General features: G+C 42.9%; 1 protein-coding gene across 1 annotated transcript in view; it reads left to right on the top strand.

Annotated features, from left to right (window-relative positions):
* Window positions 1-19414, top strand: part of INTS8 (integrator complex subunit 8) — a 724118-nt gene that overhangs the window by 263311 nt on the left and 441393 nt on the right. The window contains exon 14 of the mRNA XM_085605229.1: window positions 15912-16045. Within this exon, the coding sequence (XP_085461355.1) occupies window positions 15912-16045 (134 nt within the window). The remainder of the gene's footprint in view (window positions 1-15911; window positions 16046-19414) is intronic.

Genomic DNA, 19414 nt, shown 5'->3' on the forward strand with positions numbered 1-19414 from the left:
AGGCTTGGAATGTTCTCTGAGGAATCACCAGCTAAACAGAGGAACAACAAGGATCAGTGCATCCGCTTTCCATTCGTGGTTCACACGTACAGACGTAACAACCATACACGCTACAGGTCTGGTATTAGGAGTTTATAGTCACCTGGCAAGTGATTGTGGGTTCTTTCGATACTCCAGGCAGAGGGTTGTCGTGCTCCCGACGTCTCCGGTGCAGAGGGTTAAATGGTTATCATACATGTTTGTTAGAACAGCAGCATGTGATGGGGTCTATAAATGCGCTCCTGCGCGGTGAGGGGGCAAAAGAAGTAAGATGCGACCACGCTTTCCTGTGCGTGTCGCGCTGGTAATTGTAAGGCGCTCCTGCGCGGTGAGGGGGCAAAAGAAGTAAGACGCGACCACGCTTCCCTGTGCGTGTCGCGCTGGTAATTGTAAGGCGCTCCTGCGCGGTGAGGAAACAAGGTAAATCCGTAACCACGCCTCTTGCGTGTGTCACGGTAGGAGACTGGGCTGAAAGTGCTCCGGAGCTGGGACGGGGCAAAGCAAGTCCGTGACCACGCTCCTGCGTGTCACGGAAGAAGAACAGGGCAAAGCAAGTCCATGACCACGCTCCTGCGTGTCACGGAAGAAGAACAGGGCAAAGCAAGTCCGTGACCACGCTCCTGCGTGTCACGGAACAGGAACAGGGCTTGAAGCGCTCCGGCGCTGAGAAGGGGCAAGTAAGTCCGTGTCCACGCTCCTGCGTGTCACGGAAGTAACCTGTGGTAATAGTGGAAGCAGGCAGCCACGCATTAATACGTCCAGTACTGGAAGCACTGACGGGTGCGGCTGCCGTGGTTAAATGCGGCCGCACCCGGAAGCGCTTCCCATGGTTTTCCTGAGCACTAGACCGCAGACCCAAAAGCGGTGCGCGCTCCGAAAACCGGAAGTCGGTTTCCTGCCGTAGTACGTCCCCGGCTGGAACCATGACACATGGAAAGGTAGCTCAGAGGGTTAATGTACCTGCTGCAAAGAACATGTACCATGCAGATCACAAAGTGCACATAATGTAAATAGGCCAGTGGGCTACTGCTTTTGTCAGAGAGATCCTTTTGTTACTTGCAGTTTATAAGTTAAAATCCCAACATAGAACAGTGAGCTATTAACTGTCATCTACTCCGCAGCAACAGAAGTCACATTTTTTATTAACTTTTGATACGTTTGAGCTACAAACAATTTATTAGTTTAAATGGTCAGATCATACTGCAGATCTTGCATTATGAGGCAAATATGGCAGAGCCATTATTATTTAGAAAACATTTGCAAACTAGGATTTTTAGCCATTCATTTTTGAACTGCTGTTTTGGAAAAGGAAGAAGTGCTGATGACAGAAACTCCATGGCTAGAAGACAAATGGCTTGTGCTTCCACATTTTATCGTATTTGGGGACATTCTGTGATTAGAAGCATATCCCACTTTGTGAACACATTTTACTGTCAATAACTCATAACCTTAAATAATCATGTGTATCCATTGGTTGATAAAACTAGGCAGTGAAACCAAACAAATACAAAAAATTGGGACGTTTGCGCATTCTGGCCACGCCTCTGGCTCTGCCCACTGATCCAATCCTTGGGTTATTCCCGCCCTCTGATTCTCCGCCCACAGTTCCCCTACTTTTTTTTCCCCCACTTCGACCACTGATATATCGTGTTGCTGGATAGTGGGAACACCACACCAGTAAAAAGTACCATACCTATGATATTATAAATTCCAATAAACTGTTGACTAGCAGGTAGCCCACTGTACAACCTGATTAATGAATCATTATCACACTGTTGTTAACAGGCACATTTTGTAAATATAGTACCTACATTTACAAACGTTACTTAGGATTCTGTATGGTCCTGTTATTTGCCAACTGTGTCCACTGGCGGACTCGGGCGGACTCGGTCCATGCGGTAAGTCGTGAGGGGGTGACACCATGAGTTACCCGCACCGGCTGACACCAACCCTAGTGACGACACTGCTTGCTGCTGAGTTTTGTATTGCCTGCAGTCTCTTAAAGAGGTGTGCAGTGGTTCCTACGTAGAGCATGTTCCCGTAGTCCAGCCTGCTAATAACGAGGGCCTGCGTGACAGTCCTTCTGGTGTTGACTGGGAGCCACCTGAAGATCTTGCGGAGCATGGGTAGGGTGTAGAAGCAGACGGACGAGACTATGTTTACCTGTTTCTTCATAGATAGCTTGCTGTCCTAGACAATGCCGAGGTTGCGGGAGTAGTCTGTCGGGGAGGGGGGATGGGCCGGGTTCTGCCTTCCACCATGCGTCATTCCATGGCGTGGTGTTGTTCCCAAAGAAGAGGACCTCATCTTGTCTATGTTGAGCTTGAGACAGTTGTCCTACATCCAGTCGACGACGTTCATCATACGTTTGTGGAAGCTGGCTCTGGTAGTGGTGGGGTCTTCTGACAGCGAGGGGATGAGCTGGGTGTTGTTGGCGTAGTAGAAGATGTTGAGCCCGTGCGTTCTCACAGTGTTCGCCAGGAGGGTCATGGCTGGGAAGAGGTGAAGGAATATATTTTGGGTTCAAATAACCATAATAACCACAACATTTCTAAATCATTAAATGTATAATAAACAAATATATTCCATAAAAATATAAGCATTAATAGGAAGTTCAAATATAACACATGATTATTCAGTTGCATATTAAAGCTTAAAATATCAAGGCAATATTGGAAACATTTACAATCAAGGAAATAATTAATTGTACCTCACATGGTTCTGTGGTGCAAACTTTCTTTGTTTTGCAACTGAAAGTTTTTTTTCAAGGACACAGATATGGGTTATATTTTAATTTATTTGCTGTCTGAAACAGCTGCATTTTACAACTACAGGAATATTTCAATCAAAATCAATACATTTTCAGAACTTAGTGATTAGCTCTGAGCATTCCATTGACTCGCACAGCCAAAATATACCATAACAGAGTCTGATAGAAATTGCAAAATGATATCCAGTTTCTGTGCTATTGTATAAATAAGTACTGTGTAACAATTTTCCTAATATTGCCGCTTTTTCAAGTTCATACACTAAAACATAGGAGAAAAAGGGCACTCATCTGAAGCTGCTGTGCATCAAAGAAAGATGCCTACTGTGCTGTGCCGGTGAAAAATGTAGGGATGTGGAGCTGGGACTGAACATTCACATTATTTCTCTTGTTGATTTTCATGGAGCAACATGGATTTCAAAGTTTGATGTTTATTAAAATATTACTGTATTTCAAACAGCAGTAAAGCAAGTATAGCATAATCCTCCCCTCTGGCCCTGACACAAAAATTGGAAAAGTAATCATTATCTAAGCAAATACTAGCCTTTCGCTCTTATCACCCATCATACTTCCTTTAACCATATTTTCCTCATTGACTACAACTCTGTATTAGAATTACAATAAGCAACCAAACTGATTTCCCTTCTACTAAACAAATCAAAATTGTATATATATCTGATAGTGCTGTAAATGACCACCGATTTTAATGCTCACCTGCAGAAATGCAAAGGTGATCAACTGAACTTGGCCAGTTTTATACTGCAGATGTCTAATTGGACGCCAACCTCCTGTATTTTTGCCCAAAATAAAACCAGATGCTTACAATTCATGCTTTGAACATCTATTGATAAAATATGTACTAATGTTGGCTATGGGATTCTGGACCTTGTGTAGAGTAATAGTCATGTGATTTAACAGAACGAGTTTAGTAGCCACCTTCATGAACTTCACTGACCATATACAGGTATTTGAAACTGGGTCATAGCCACAGTTTCCGTTGACACTGACCAACCTTTGAGAATGAGAAATGTACACTGGATAGCCATTACTATTCTCCGCTAAGATACTTCTTTAACTTTGACTAATCTTCAAAGTTTATATATGCAATATTCGAGAGCTTGTTAATTGAAAGTGTTAAGTGGTCCAAGCTGAGTCTTTGTTGCCTATCCTATAAAAGGCTCATCCGCTTTCTATTTTTCCTTACACACAGACTGGGGTGATTTTATTTAAACCCTTCCATTTTTCTTCCAGCTGAGCAGTCTAGCTCTTAATTGAAATAATCGTGATTCGATCATTTCCCTTATGATCACATAAGACATACACGATTTTAAAAACACGCAATTAATATAAAAACAGTAAAATATTAAAATGTTTTAAGATGCATCAATCGAAATAAAATATGTATCAGGCACAAAGCCATAAAAAACACCTACTCTTAAAGCATGGACTAATATAATACATGATAAAATTTGAACATGCAATCACAAAGGCCAGGACGTAAGGTACAAATAGAATAGTCTAGCTCATAAATTAAGTTAATGACTTGTACTCTTCTGACTGATATGTATGCTTGTCTAACCGTAAATACAGATTAAGTATTGCTTTTTAATACGGTGCTAATTACTTACTTTTATCAATGGGATTGAAAAAGTCTTTGACGACAGCACTTGTTTGCCTGTTTAAGTTTTGTATCCTTTATAAAGTTGTATGATGAAGAACCCTCTCTAAGTTTGATTATTAGGTAAATGTGTAGATATTTGGGCTACTCTTTAGAAAGTTAAATACACCTTCTTTATGTTTTTTTTAATTAGATTTTCTTGCCATCACTATTCCAATCTGGAATTCATGTTTATTGTAGATATCTCATTGTAGATATCGTAACCTGAAAAAGAACGTCTGGAGGAGATTTTCTTTTTGTCTTTTTGACTGTCTCTGCCATTAGGATGCATTTTAATGACCTTTAACTTGTGCTTATTTGTGTTATGGAGGCCATTTATATTGTGACCTTGCAATTCCTACTGTGCTGTTGACAAGTTTCCTCTAAAGCACTAGGTGGGGGGTGCAGCCATACTTGCTCAAGGTTGGCCACAAATAATTCTGGAGCTCTATGCGTGACACCATTTCACTCTGCCATGCATGTGCAGAGGATTTTGTTCCAGAGTCTACTCCACCTGGTGTACAACTAAACCTATGAGGTGTCGTGAGGCAGAGCGACACTTCAGAGGATTGGAAGTGGACCAGAAAAACTGGTAGGAGAGGCAGCCTCTCCCTGACAGGGAATTATATTGCCTGATACGCTCACTGAGACGGACTGTCTCTGAGCTTAAAATGAGGTGTAGGAAGCTGCCATTACCACCGGAAGTGTCAGAAGTAGCCAACCGAGCTCTGTAGACTTAATTGGTGCTTGGCCTGCAGCCTCGGTTGTGGTTTCAACATCTCCCTGTCCTAGCCCACCTCTGGAGTCTAGATTAACTTAAAACATCTTTCCCTCCATAGTGGAGCTTCTTTAGTGTCTTTTCCCTTTAATTCCAAAGCACTATTGGTGGCTTTCTAAGGTCTTAGAAAGCGAGATTGTTAATCACAGCTAAATTTGCAGCCAGATATTCATTATAGAGAATAGTCAGGAAGATTCTAACTTCAAAAATCTCTTTGTCGAGCTTTCACATTGAAATTCTTTGTGTACCTCACTCCCAGAGGAAACTCCATGGTATGTTTTCCAGCATTTTGAAAAAATACTTTTGATCCCTGAAAGGGGCGTTTTGTAATAAATAGTTATATATAGGGAGCTCTATCATTTTATATAATTTGCCTGCCCAATAGGGAAAGTGGCACCACTATCATCCAGAAACAAGACAATAATTACTTTAGTTCTCCAGTATTGAATCTTTCATAGATTCACATGCTTGAATCGTCCACCCCCATCGTCATGGTGGGAGTCCCACTGTACTTAATTAAGCAGTACTATTAGAAGTACATTAGACAGCATTGGGAAAGATAGTACATTTGTAAACCAATCCACATTATTAGAATAGACCCAAACTTCAACCAATAAGAGACAAGCCTCAGACCTCATCTCCCCTGCAGAGCCAGCACACATCAGATGTCTTACCTCACGTTGTGTGTTAGGGAGTCTCCCTGAGCTCTGCTCAGTTCTTACACTTTGTGAACTTTTGAACCTGCTCTGTTCCTCTCTGGAACAATTTTACTGATTTCAGCATAAGGTATTGTGCTTTATCTTCATCTTCACTATCTTTTCAAGATGATACAAGGATCTAAGAAGAGACTGTTCAGACCTTGCAGGTCTTGTGGGAAGGCAAGTCTATTCTCAGAAAATCCTCACAAAGGCTGCCTTTAGTGCTTATATCTCAAGCATACTGCCAGGGATTGTAAACATTGCAGAACCTTCTCTGCCAAAACTCTTAAGGACAGGGAGGCCAGATTATTGTTATGGCTCCAAAAGAAGAACACCAGATCAGACTCTGATGAGGAGGAAGGTCCTAGTCGCTCCACACCTGAGCGAAAGCGTAAAAATGAGGGCTTTGCCTCATTAAAGGCAGACTCAAAAAAGACGAAGGCTGTGAAACCCTCTATTTCAGAGAGAGCAGCCCATAAACAGCCATCAAAAACTTCTGCCCAGAAGAAACCTTCCACTTCTTCTTTAGCATCTGTGCCTGTAACTCCCCAAATGCAGTCTTCGTCGACTAAAAAGGACCATTGATAAACCCGTCATCGAGAATGACATCCAGAATACCGCTGACGATTGTTTCTACTGCTGTGCCGACGACGACCACTCCAGCGACGGCAGTGACGACGGCCTCTTCGATGAGAACAGTGACAACAATCACCTCGTCAACGGCTTCTACCACTGCAACCGTGTCGACGGCCCCATCTACAACTTCGACGGCTACTTCGTTGACGACGGTTTTCAAGTCACTGATGAGGATTCTGGTTTCGAGAACACTCACCGTAAAACGCCTTTCTACATCGACGGAGCACAAAAAAGACATTCTAATGCATGAAATTGGCCAAAAGTCTCCAGGTCTGACATCTCTTAGTAAAGTATCACCTATACCTCCATCTCAACATTTGGATACAGAGAAGTCAGGAGACAAGAGCCTATTTGGATCAGCCTACAGCCCTTCACAATTGAATGTAAAATGTCAGGACACTGATAATGAAGACGAAAATACTATCCAGGATACATCAGAATAAATGGAAGGAGACTACTCTTTCACGGCTCGTCATTAGCTACGTCGTTATGATTCTTTTCAGGACCATTACCCATATGAGACATTTGAGAAACAACAAGATATAAGAGGCGATGCCATGTTAGTGCCAACTACTCTGGTCACAGATCTCAGGCATATGCTCAATGAATACTGCAAACATTTTCCAGGCACTCATGCTCCAGTTCCTCTCACTCCGGGGTGCCCTGGCATGCAGGTTAGATCACTGCTACCCAGCCGCAGTGCGTCCATTGGGGCGGAGGGGCGTAGCCCCACCAGCCAGCCCTGCTTGGACCCGCGGCTGCCCACTTCTCTAATCTCTTCTTCCCTTTAACCTCTTCGAGCCAGAAACGCCCGGGTGAGGGAAGTAAGGAAGACTTGGCAGCCCCGCCCCCTCAGCACCTGGGGACTGAACAGAACAACTGACAATTATGTCAGTCAACGTGACGTCACCCGTGGGCGGTCCGGCGTCATGTTGACTGACATGCAGTCAGACCGTCACCAGGGGCATGGAGCAGCACAATGCACAAGTGCGCATGAGTGGGGACGGAGGACGAATTTTCGCACCGTGCCCAGTCATGCGCACTTGTGTTTGCAGTTCTGGCGCATGCCCATTAGGAGAGCGAGGGTTGAGCAAAGGCTCAAACCTCGGTCTCCTAATGGGCAGGCGGGCGGAGTGTAAAACGTGCCCCAGCCAATCCTGGCGCTGCCAGCAGCGCCAGGATTGGCTGAGAGGGTTTTGCACGCCCACTTGCAAGCAGTCAGTGATGTGTGCGTAGTGCGTGGCTGTTCCCGAGTGTAGGTGCCATTGTGCCAACGGACCCGAGGCAGCGGACCGACCTGCTCAGGTAGGATTTTTTAATTTTATTTCAAAACTTCCCCCCCCCCCCACCTCTGCGATACACCCCCTCCCCCCCCCCCCCCCCCCACGAGCCGCAACTGCTTTCCATAGATCCATTTTCATGTAGGACACTGTTCCGAATCCTTCTTGTGAATGTTGAACCCCCCAGCTTCCCATCCTCTCTCAGGTCGCACCTCTTGAGATTTACAGTAGGCGACTCCGAAGCTTTCCATGAACAGTCAGACATTCCATGTTTAGGAAGGAAAGATACTTTGCTGTTTGGTGCATATGAGAGGCTACGTCGTTGAGGGAAAGGGCGGGCAAACTAGACAGCTGATGCTCTGCACATGTGTGCGTTTGAAACATCCTGCTCAAAGTACCCAGAAATGGCTGTTTTGGGGAAGATCAATACCATTAAAGCCAACATCAGATATAGCTATAACTATGGGAGGTAACCTTGGCCTGTGGTCGTCACATTAATTGTAAAAATGCATCGAATGATTGTAAAGTGGAGGGAAAAGCGACGTGGTAAGTACACACTCTCTCTCTGTCTCTCTCACCCCTCCTCTCTCACTGACCTACATACATTTCTGTGCAAATGTTAAATTGATGGGACAGAGAAGTGGAGACTGAGGTGATTGCTATGGCACATTTATCCCTAAAGGTGTCTGGGGTACACGCTTCCCTCAGATGAACAAAAGCTTTAGATTAAAAGATGCTTCAGCTTTTGAGATGCTCAGTGGCTGCCCAAACACATCTCCCTCTTCCTTTCTGGATGGGATTCACCTGTTGCAGGCGGCTGGTGATTCTGGATGACGTGGATAGCAGACAGCAGCTTCATGCTTGCTGTTCGTTTGTGAGAGGCTGTCCCAGTTAGGCCCATTTGACCTTCATTCTGCCTTGATATCACGGTCTGCTGTTAGCAATGCTTAATTTGTAAAAGTATAGTTACAGGGATGCAAGATTTTGCTCAGAAGTCCACTGGCGGTGATTTCTAATGTCTAGGCCTAACCATAGTGTGCTCTGGAAGCAGGGCTGTCTGAAGCAGATGCAGGCTTGAATACACGCCTATGAAAAGGCCTGTGTCAACCTTGGGGTGGCAGTGCTCACTTTGCCTGTGCATGGTCTTTGCTATGCATAGTGGAACTGTGATTTTTTTTATTTTATCTTTTTTCTGGATTTTTCTGGATGTCCCCTTTCGCTGCTACTATTTGCTCTGGCTATTGAACCCATGGCGGTGTGGGCCATGGGGGATCTCATGCAATGGGGAATACGGGTGGGGACTGGTGCTTACCTGCTATCGCTATACTCGAATGATGCGCTGTTTTATGTTGCGTCTCCCCGTGTAGCGATCTCCAAACTCCTCCGGCTCTTGGCTAGCTATTCAGGGTTACACCTCAATAGGAATAACTCCTTAATCTTCCCGTTGGCAGGACTGGCAGCACAAAATAATGAAGACCTGCCGAGGCTTGGCTTCCGGTGGGAGACCGGTCACTTCCGTTACCTAGGCATACAGGTGGCCTATGGGGATGCACAAGTGTTACGCTTAAACATAAATAGGGTACTTGATTCCCTGAAGCGCTATGTGGCCTTTTGGAACACTCTGTCGCTATCCCTCATGGGCAGGATTTCTGTGGCCAAAATAGTGGTGATTCCTCGGTGTCTCTACATGCTGCAACACTCGTTGTGTAATAAACTATTGACAGTCTTCAGACAACTGAATTAAGTTTTGGTATCTCTATACTGGGCAGGCAAGCACAGTAGGGTGGCATTGCAGGTTCTGTCAAGGGGATATGAAGATGGGCACCCAGACTAGACCTATATTATTATGCGGCACAGCTGCAACATGCAGCTCGGTGGCTGGATGACGGGTATAGTTGGGAGAAACATCTACTCAGTGGACGACTGCAGCCAGACCACTTACCGGAAATTCTGATGCAGGTGGCAGGTGTGCCCACAGACTTACCATACACTGTTAAACAGACAGCATATCTCTGGCAAAAGTTTGTAGAGCGAACCTCCAACATGCACCATTTCACCGGGAACTGAGCATTTGGATCATAGCCCCAATAGAAAAAATGGTTAAAAATATGAAATGTCAGGCTTGGAGAGCACGCGGCTGTCGGGTGTTGGCAGATCTGTATTCCAACGACACCTTTGTCACATTTGAATGGGCATGCAAGGAGTTTGGTTTGGGGCAGGGGCAATATCTTCAGTACGCCGGCCTTACAGAACTGGTCAGAACAAAAAGGCCAACGTATCCAAACACACTAGAAACAACTGAAATACCGGCTGTATTGCTTACATGTGGAGGTGGGCGGTGATTGGTGTCATTATATATCACTCACATACTCTATAGCATCACTGATTATATCACTGCAACATTTACAATGATATCATTGAAGACAAAACTGTGCATGGCAGGGTTACCTTGGTTAATGAGTTATAGTTGCTAAAGAAAACTATAACCGGTGAGTTTCAGTGTTTTTTTTAAAGTTTATAATGTTACGTTTTCACTGAAATTTTCACCTAACTATAATGTCACTTTAAACTTTGTTTTTTTCAGTGAATATTTTTATATATAGAATTGAAACTCAAAGGCGGACAAATGTGATTGACAGTTTTGCAGTATAATGTCTTGTCTATACAGGTTGCAGCTTTATATTTCCACTTCGAAAAAAATAATATGGATAAATAGTGATAAAATTACATATAGTGCGGATAAATTAAGTCTTACTTGGAAAAAATAAAAAAAGCATACAACTAAGCGCTGTAATTAGGAGAGGAAATTGTTGATGCGCGTGATACAAATAGGAGTTATACGCCTGGGTATCAGTTGGAAGAAGATTCTTTGTATGAGTTCTGAAAATTGTAGCAGCAAATGCTGTATGGTATGTTTGTAGAAATTCAATGAGTTTGTTATGAATCTGAGCTCTAAGTCACTGAAGCATGAATCTAGGGATTTAGGGATCAGAGGTAGGCTAATTCATGTACAGGGTTTGAGTGAATTGTCACATGATTCTAGTAATAATTATTCACGGTCATCAGGACAAGGCTCTCTGCAGAACAGAGTTGGCTCTATCAGTGGTCCCCTGAAAGTCTGGCGCCCTGGGCAGCTACCTATGTTATGCCATCTATTAATGTAATAACTGCACTTTCACAATTGCTTTATTAACCTTCCTGCTTTCTCAAATTTGCTTGAAAATGCACGATTTTTCTTCTTTTTTTTCAAAATTTTCTTGGGGGGGGGGGGTAATCACCCCAAACCCCCCTTTTGGGGTTCGGGCTCGCTCGCTGCGCTCGCTCGCTACGGTGCTGTATGCTAATTCGTTTGCGCCCCACCACTTTAAAATCTCACCCACCGACCCTGCTGCTACCTGTTACTCCTCATCCTCCTCCAGTGCAGGAAGAAAGTCCAGCCCATTGTAGTGTTACCATCAGGGATGATTACATTGAAAGTGATCCTGATGAACAGCCAGAGGAAGGAGAGCTCATTCAAGATCCAGGCATGGTTGGCCAGGAATGGGATGATTATATCGCTCCTTCTTCACTGTCGCCTTCTCCAGCAAGTTCTCCTCCAGGGGATATCGGAGGATTCCACAAGTTGTTAGATAGAGCTTCCAAAAGATTTGGCCTACTGCTTCCTACAACTGAATGTTTCCTTTACGATTTTAAGGACTCTACTAGGAACCCAGCTGTGGTCACGGTTGTGTTGTTGATAATGGATAAATAATATATAGCCCCTGATTCTGCTCCTCAGTGTTTAATTGGACATCATCGGCCGGATTCAGTGATTATGCAGGCAGTGCATCAGCACTCCAGGAATCTGTCAGCCCCTTGCTCAGCATCCACTGATTCGGAAGGAAAAAGGCTGGATAATATTGGAAAGCGCATTGCTGCAATGGCGGCTACATCCATTAAGGCCTCCAATGCCTTAGCTATTCTGGGGCGCTATGACCGCCAGATGTGGTGCGATCTAGCACCTCTTCTGGATCATCTCCCTGAGGAAAAGAAAAAGGAGGCAAAAGACATTTTGCAGGAAGGTGCCTGAAAATCTTCTGAGGTAATAGATATGGCTATGGACTTGTCTTCCATTGCTTTCAGACCGATGGCAGTTGCATCTGTTCTCTGTAGACAGGGTCGGTTGAAGGCTACATTTTTTCACCCAGAGATTCAATAGAAAATCCTGGACATGCTCTTCGACAGGGAGAATCTATTCGGAAAGTATGTGGACGGTGTGTTACAGGGAATTAAAATGGATATGGAGACGGCACGTTCCCTAGGTACACTTCAGCAGCGATGTTACCAGTCCTTTCTTGGAGGAAGGGGAAGAGGTCAGTTCCAGCAGAGGCCTTTCGTCCAGTCATATCGATACCAGCCCTATTCTCAACAGGGCTATAGACCACATTACGTCGGTCAGCAACAACAGTTTCAAGCTTCCAACATCTCTTACACCCAGCAATTGGCTCGATGCCGACCTTCAACATGAGGAAAGTCTCAAGACACCTCCAGACGTCAGTGATGTTTTTCACTTACCTATCATCACCAGCCTCAGGGGGATCCATCATCTGTCCGCATTTTTCCATTAATGAAACACCATCACGAAGGACAAATGGGCGTTGCACATTATTCATCGAGGTCACACCCTGGACTTTGTCCAAAAGCCTCCTTGTCATTCACCTTTCAAGAGGGCACATTAACATCTTACTCTCTTAAACCAAGAAGTTGCAACTTTTCTGTTAAAGGAGGCAATAAAGGCAGTTCCTTTCCAGCAATGCAGAAAAGATTTTTACTCTAATTTCTTCCTCATAAAGAAGAAATGCGGAAAATGGAGACAGGTCATGGATTTCAGACAACAGAACAAATTTATCAAGACACAGCCTTTCAAAATGCTTTAGTTCCAAGAGATTCACTTGTCAATAAACAAAGGGGACTTCATGACGCCCTCGATCACTGAGACGCATATTTTCACATTCTAATTCATGTCAGACATCGTCGGTTCCTGAGGTTCGAGATGTCAGGGATGCCATTATCAATTCAAGGTCCTCCCTTTCGGCCTTCGTTCAGCCCTTAGGGTATTTACAAAGTGCATGGCGCCGGTAGCGGCTTTTATGAGAAGGCAAGGCCACCAGGTCTTTCCCTACCTGGACGATTTACTCGTAGAAGGGTCCACATTCCATTCTGCAAAAGAATCTACTTTGGCTTGTCTGCGGCTTTTCAGATATCTGGGGCTGCAGCTAAATGTACAAAAGTAATTTCTCATCCCAAGTCAAACACAGATATTCCTTGGAGCAGTCTTGGACACCAAGGTACCGAAGGCATGTCCCATCCCAGACGAAGGCGCAAGATAATACAGATGGCGGCTCAACTTCAAGCAAAAAAGTCTGCTTCATTAACAATGTTCAAGTCTATGCTGAGAATGCTATCCTCATGCATCCCAAATTGCCACTTGCATATGCATTCCTGGTGGGGAAAAGAGCTCAATATTTCTCTAGGCCTATCCTTCGAGGCGACACGCCCCAGCTACATTATGTCAACAGATGCCTCTCTAGACAGTTATGGAGCGCATCTCCAAGACATGGATATTCATGGAAAATGGTCTGTCCAGGAAGTGCAGCTCCATATAAACTCCTAGAGTTGAGGAAATTGTTTCTATGGCTGCAAGCATTCCTTCCCAGAATATAAGGCTCTCCTGTTCTGGTAAGACCAGACTACACCACAACTATGTTCTGCGTGGATAAAACAAGGGAGTACAAGATCTCACATGCTATCGGTTTAGGCACAACAGATCTGGAGGTGGTTGCTAAAGCACAAAATATCTCTGCAAGGAGAGCATATCTCGGGCATAGCAACGAATGGGCAGATTCTCTCAGCAGGACAGGCAGCCAGTGCCACGGATGGGAACTGAATCAGGTGCTGCTGGAACAAGTATTCGAGATGTGGGGCACTCCAAACGTAGATCTATTTGCAACTCTGACCAACCAAAGTGTATATGGTTTACCAGCAGAATTCCTCAGAAAAAATCTTGAGGGAATGCTCTCCACATGCAGTAAACAGGAATGTTTGTTTATGCATTTCCACTAATTCCTCTCATCCTAAGAGAAATATGCAAAATGGAGAAAGAGTCATGCCATCTCATTCTGGTAGCGCATGCATTGGCCAAGACAGCTTTGGTATTCGGAGCTCCTAATACTGTCAATCTCTCCACACATTCAAATTCAAATAACTTTATTCAGTTTACAGCTGGAAAACCATAAAAGTTCACATATATAAAAACAGTAATACAATTTCATAAAACCAATACACAGTTCATTACATACGGGCACCATTTCGTAGATAAAATGCCCAGCAAAATGCTTAATCCCCTGAAAACAAAGATTCAAATAAACCAGTGATTAGATTATCCTGGTGGTGATTATATCACATAAAGGGGGCGAAATTGTTTAATGACCCTCAAAAATGCTACCAGCTATTCAGAAGGGGCCCTACATTTCACTGCAGATTTAGGAAAATTAAGAACAAACAAGACGGAGTCTTCGTGCAACAACTGTAGATACATAAGAGCTGGGCGTGCCTGTCTGAATTTCAACCTCCTTAAAATCGGGCCGATAAAGTTTTTCTGGGGGGGTCATATAAAATTCTGCAAAAGAATAGAAAATGAAGCAAATCCTGTGGAGACACACCGTTGCAGCCACAGGATGCTAAGTTCTGTCCTCTGGTACACCCCCAAGGCGGAGCCAACAGGAGGCAAAAAAACCCCAGACAAAACCTAGCCAGCAAAAAACGATGATATGTACTAAAAAAAAAACAGGAGATAAGGCTCGGTGGATAATGTTGTTTTCAAGGCTAAAAAATGTCAACGCTGGGTTTCCGCAGTTCCTGTTCTTCCCTCTCCAGTTTCCTTAGACTGGAGAAGGACTCCCTAACCCAAGCCAGATACTTTTTTGATACCATTTCGAGATTGTTGTATAGTTCAACCAGTATCTCCATCCTACATTAACTGTCGATCAAATTTGTGGTGGCTTACAATGGCATTCATTTCAGTTTCTTGTGTGATCAAACTGCACTCAGGACAGTTTAACGTTTGTTGGGAAGGCTTCTTTAATGAGGATTGCTTTTTAGATTGTTTTTTGAAAGATGTAAAATCATTTTTTCTTAGATTTGGCAAGCTGTGTGTACCAAAGCTGGGACTGACCTTCCACCATGAGATTTTCAGTTATATGTAATCTGAACACATTATTTTGAAATACTGGATCTCAGATTGCTTTCAGGATTGCACCCTAAGAATATCGACTTGAGGTATTTGGATCATTTTCTCATAGATCTGTGGTACAGAGAATTTTTTGCTTTATTCTTTGTGCTGCCAGAAGCCAATTTAGTTATTTGAGAACTATGGTGCTGGCGGAAGATTCTTTATGTTGAAATGGAGTCCAGTTTCTTGGTATGGCTGCCTTGGGTTTCAGTATCTTGTTCTTTGGCTTTCCAGTGCAAACATTATATCACTTCAAGTATGAATGACACCAACGCTCTGGTCATTTCAGCATAATGAGATCACTCTAGCAGCAGGAACACCCTTCTTAGCAGCATGCAAACAAAGTTGATACCCAGACTTTTGGATATGTGAAGAATCTTACAAATATTTATGTTCATTTGCTATTGCTATCTCTGCCCCTGTCCATTCCTTATCATCTATCTTTATGTATCAGAGTCAAAGCTGGAGATGTTGCATGTATTTGACCTCTTGGCATCATGGACCCTATTGAGGAACTGTACCTTCTTAGTCCACCTTTCCCTCGCCACATGGATGTGCACATTTTGTAGCCAAAAGGTTAGGTCATGTAAACAAAATATGTAGAACTCTAGTGTTCATGAGGGAAGTAACATTTAATATTAAATACCTATTTTTTATTACTTCTAGTAAGTAAGGCTAATGCAGTTTATTAACCTGTTGAAGTCAAATGTGACTCTTCAGTACCTTCTGTGTACAGGAAAAATAATACATTTTGTTTCTTTTACTGTTTATTCTATCCTCTTTCAGCATCAGCAAGTGTGAACATTGGTCAGCTTGAACATCAGCTTATTTTGTCAGTAGACCCATGGAGGATCCGTCAAATTCTCATTGAGTTGCATGGCATGACTAACGAGCGTCAGTTCTGGACAGTCTCTAACAAGGTATACTGTATGTTATGCTGTATTTTCTCTTTGGTATGTTTCATTAATCATTGAAAGATGTGTCCTCCTTCAGAGTCCAAATGTGTCTCAGGCTCACTGATGTTATGCACACAACTGCTATTTCTAGGCTGTACAATAAATCTACTTATTAAGATATTTCCTTTGTACTAATGATGGTAATGTAAAAACCAATCTGCTTAAACCTTTCACTCTTCTATTCCCATATTTATATACCCTATTGAAATGTTTTTTTTAATACCACAGAGTTTAGAAAATAGATGCCTTGGAATTTCATGATTTTTGTGCAAATACCAGAACATATGACCCTAATAGGCATGGTATATAGTTCCACTCTATAAATTGGTGTAAGTTTATATCATATACAAGTTGTATATCATGTTCCAGAAATCACCTTAAGAAATGTTGTTCAGCGGTCTCCTGATTTTGATAAATGTTGATATAACAAGTCATCTAGGCACCCTCCCGCTAACTTCGTCTGTGTCAAGTGTATTATTTCATTACACCTCAGGCCAATCCGTCTTACCAATTGTTACTGTTGTCCAAGGTACGAAGGCAACACAACTGAACTCACCTGTGTATCCTTAGAAACATGACATGAGAATGGAACCCCGCCTGTATTGGTGATTTCCCCCCAACTGACCGGCAGAAATTCAAACAACTTTGGGAGAACAACATATGCCTGTTTAATAACCCTTAGCAGGAAATACATTTTTTCTATTTCTTTATGACTTGCAGGCATGAAGTAGTTGTTTTTTCCTCAGATGTCTCAGTAAGAAATACGTTTAGAACTTCTACTAGGGACTCTCCAGCTGATTATTTGACAGTAGATATCAAATATTCTGGACTTTCAGGTGTTCAGAATGTTGTAAAATCACCATGGTCTAAATATTGTACTTCCTCTAATGATAAACCATCTTCATACATTTTTTTACCTCCCACAATTTTAACTTTGACCTGTGACAACCCAGTAGCAGTTATACAACAACATGAGCAGGCCATCGTTTTTCACCATTAGTGCAATCAAGAATGTAGGTTTCGTAAGACACGGTTGATTTGTAAGCTCAAGGAGGATTTCGTCTCCTTTCTTCTTAGATTTAGGTTAAGGTATAAGAATCTGCTGAAAAGGAATCCGAATTTCATTTGAGAAATTGTGATTAACTTTACTTAGTCTTACAATAAAATGAGAGGAAGGAATTTTGGATTATAGTGCCTTAGGGTACTAGGACTGTGGGCCTGGGCTCCTCGTCACATTTTCTGATGGTCAGCGGTACACCCGTTACTCTCGCCTTTATTTTACAGTTGGAGGCCTGGATCTCCGCAAGCCAAAGATTGACGTATGGACAGCCTAGAACCTATTAGCCTCCAGGAAGTCCTTGCTACACCAGACAGGGTTAAATTAGGCAATGTACCAGGGTTGGACTGGATACCCAAGGACCTTTATAAGAATTATCTAGTAGTTTGGAGAGCATTTATTCTCTGCATATGAAATCTATTATTAATTGAAGGAAGGTTCCTAGGTTAGGGAGGACGGCTCCACTTGTTCCAATCCATAAGACTGGTTCCCAGTCAGATCCATCCAATATCTGAACAATTTTCCTTATAAATGTAATGAGGAACATTTGTTTGCAAACTATTCCTGCAGAGGTTATGTTCTGAACTAAAGCCTTGTTCTATAGTGTGGGCAAAGGCTGATTTCCAGGAGGTTCTCTGTGGTATCGACCAAGGTTTTTACTTGCACATTAAGATAAAGAAGTATGTTCATCTGCAAGGCATTACTCTTTCGTTTTTTAGATTAAAAAGGTGCTTATGATACTTATAGACCAACACCATTCAGGGTTACGATAAATGCTAAATATGTGCATTTCTCCTTTCTTTGTTGACATGTTAAAACGTTTGCTTGCTCAAACCTCCATGCGGGTCAGATTTGACCCTTTGTGGAATCTCACAGATGAAATTTCCTTCAATAAGAAAATACACCAATAATGCTCTAAAGCTCTTGTACCATCTGATACATATTAACAACTTGGATGCCAACCTAAAAACCCTAAAGTTCATACCCTGAAACTTGGAAAATAGTCAGTCCCCATTCTGACTAATGCAGGCTGTGCATTTCTTAGTACCTAAAATTGCCTTGTTAAAGTGCTGGCTGGCTTTGAAACCTTTTGTAAACCTAATGAGCTATTGAATAATGTTTCCCAATACAAAATACTTGTGGTTAGCAATATGTATAAACTTAGGAGACAAATGCTCTTCGAGGCTCTGATACTAGATCAGGTCAAAACTTTTGACTCCTTGAGCATATGCTTTTCACTGTCTGGTAAATGGTGTGGAAAAAGGTACAAGTCCCAATATGGCCTGACTGCATCCATCAGGTACAAAGTAATTTAACAAGAGATTTTTGGGATCCTGGAAGACCCCAGAGGGGCCCTGAATACAGGGTTGGCTATCAAAACTACATAAATAGACTGGTTGCAAGGGAACAGTATTAAGCAGACGCGGGGTGGGGGTGCGTCCTGGGAGCTGAGTGGAGGCCTGGACACAACTACTGGAAGATTTACCACAACTGGGGAGGGACGGACAGGTAGTGAGGCGAGAAGCAGCGGATTTGGGATCGCCCTGACTCTCATATAGACTAGAGACCATGTTTAGTTGTAACCCTGCACCACTAGCAATGACTCACCCCCAGAAGGATGGAGATTCAGCCCAGGAGACCCGGGGACAACAAGGTATAGGAACTCCACCTACGCAATATACCCCTCAAAATGTAGTATTTTACTGTTTGTGTTTTTGTCCTAATTTCTTCTTAATTCACTACTGGATCACACACTCCTATAATTGCACCTGCTGACTTCTGCTATCAAATGATTTGGCTGTTAACACAAGCAGAAATAGTATAAGTTACAATCATAATTAAATGGGGTCCAGAATAGATCCGGTTTGTTGTGGTGGAGCGAGAAGCAACTGTAATATTATATGATTCACCTCTACTCTGAAACTCAATTAAAAAAAAACTTTAAAAAAAATGAGATTTGTTGGCTGTCCATGGCTAATTTGATCCCAGAGGAAGGATCGTCTGCCTGCTTCCCGTTTGGATGATGAACATTTAGACTCTGCCTTCCCTGCAAAACAGGGCATGATGAAGCACTTAGAGTTAGTTATTTCAGTTTATGGAGCAGGGAATATTGAGAAGCTTGTTGCAAGGATTTGAATTTGTGCTCACCTGTATGTGCTGTATTTTGAGCACTTTAAGACTAATAACAAGTTCCACCAACCTTTATATATGCTAATATTAAAAATATGTATTACTCTAATGATACCTAGAGTATAGGCGCATGCGATGAAGAGAAA

The sequence above is a fragment of the Triturus cristatus genome, chromosome 5_1 (genome assembly GCF_964204655.1).
Source record: "Triturus cristatus chromosome 5_1, aTriCri1.1, whole genome shotgun sequence".
NCBI classification, from domain to species: domain Eukaryota; kingdom Metazoa; phylum Chordata; class Amphibia; order Caudata; family Salamandridae; genus Triturus; species Triturus cristatus.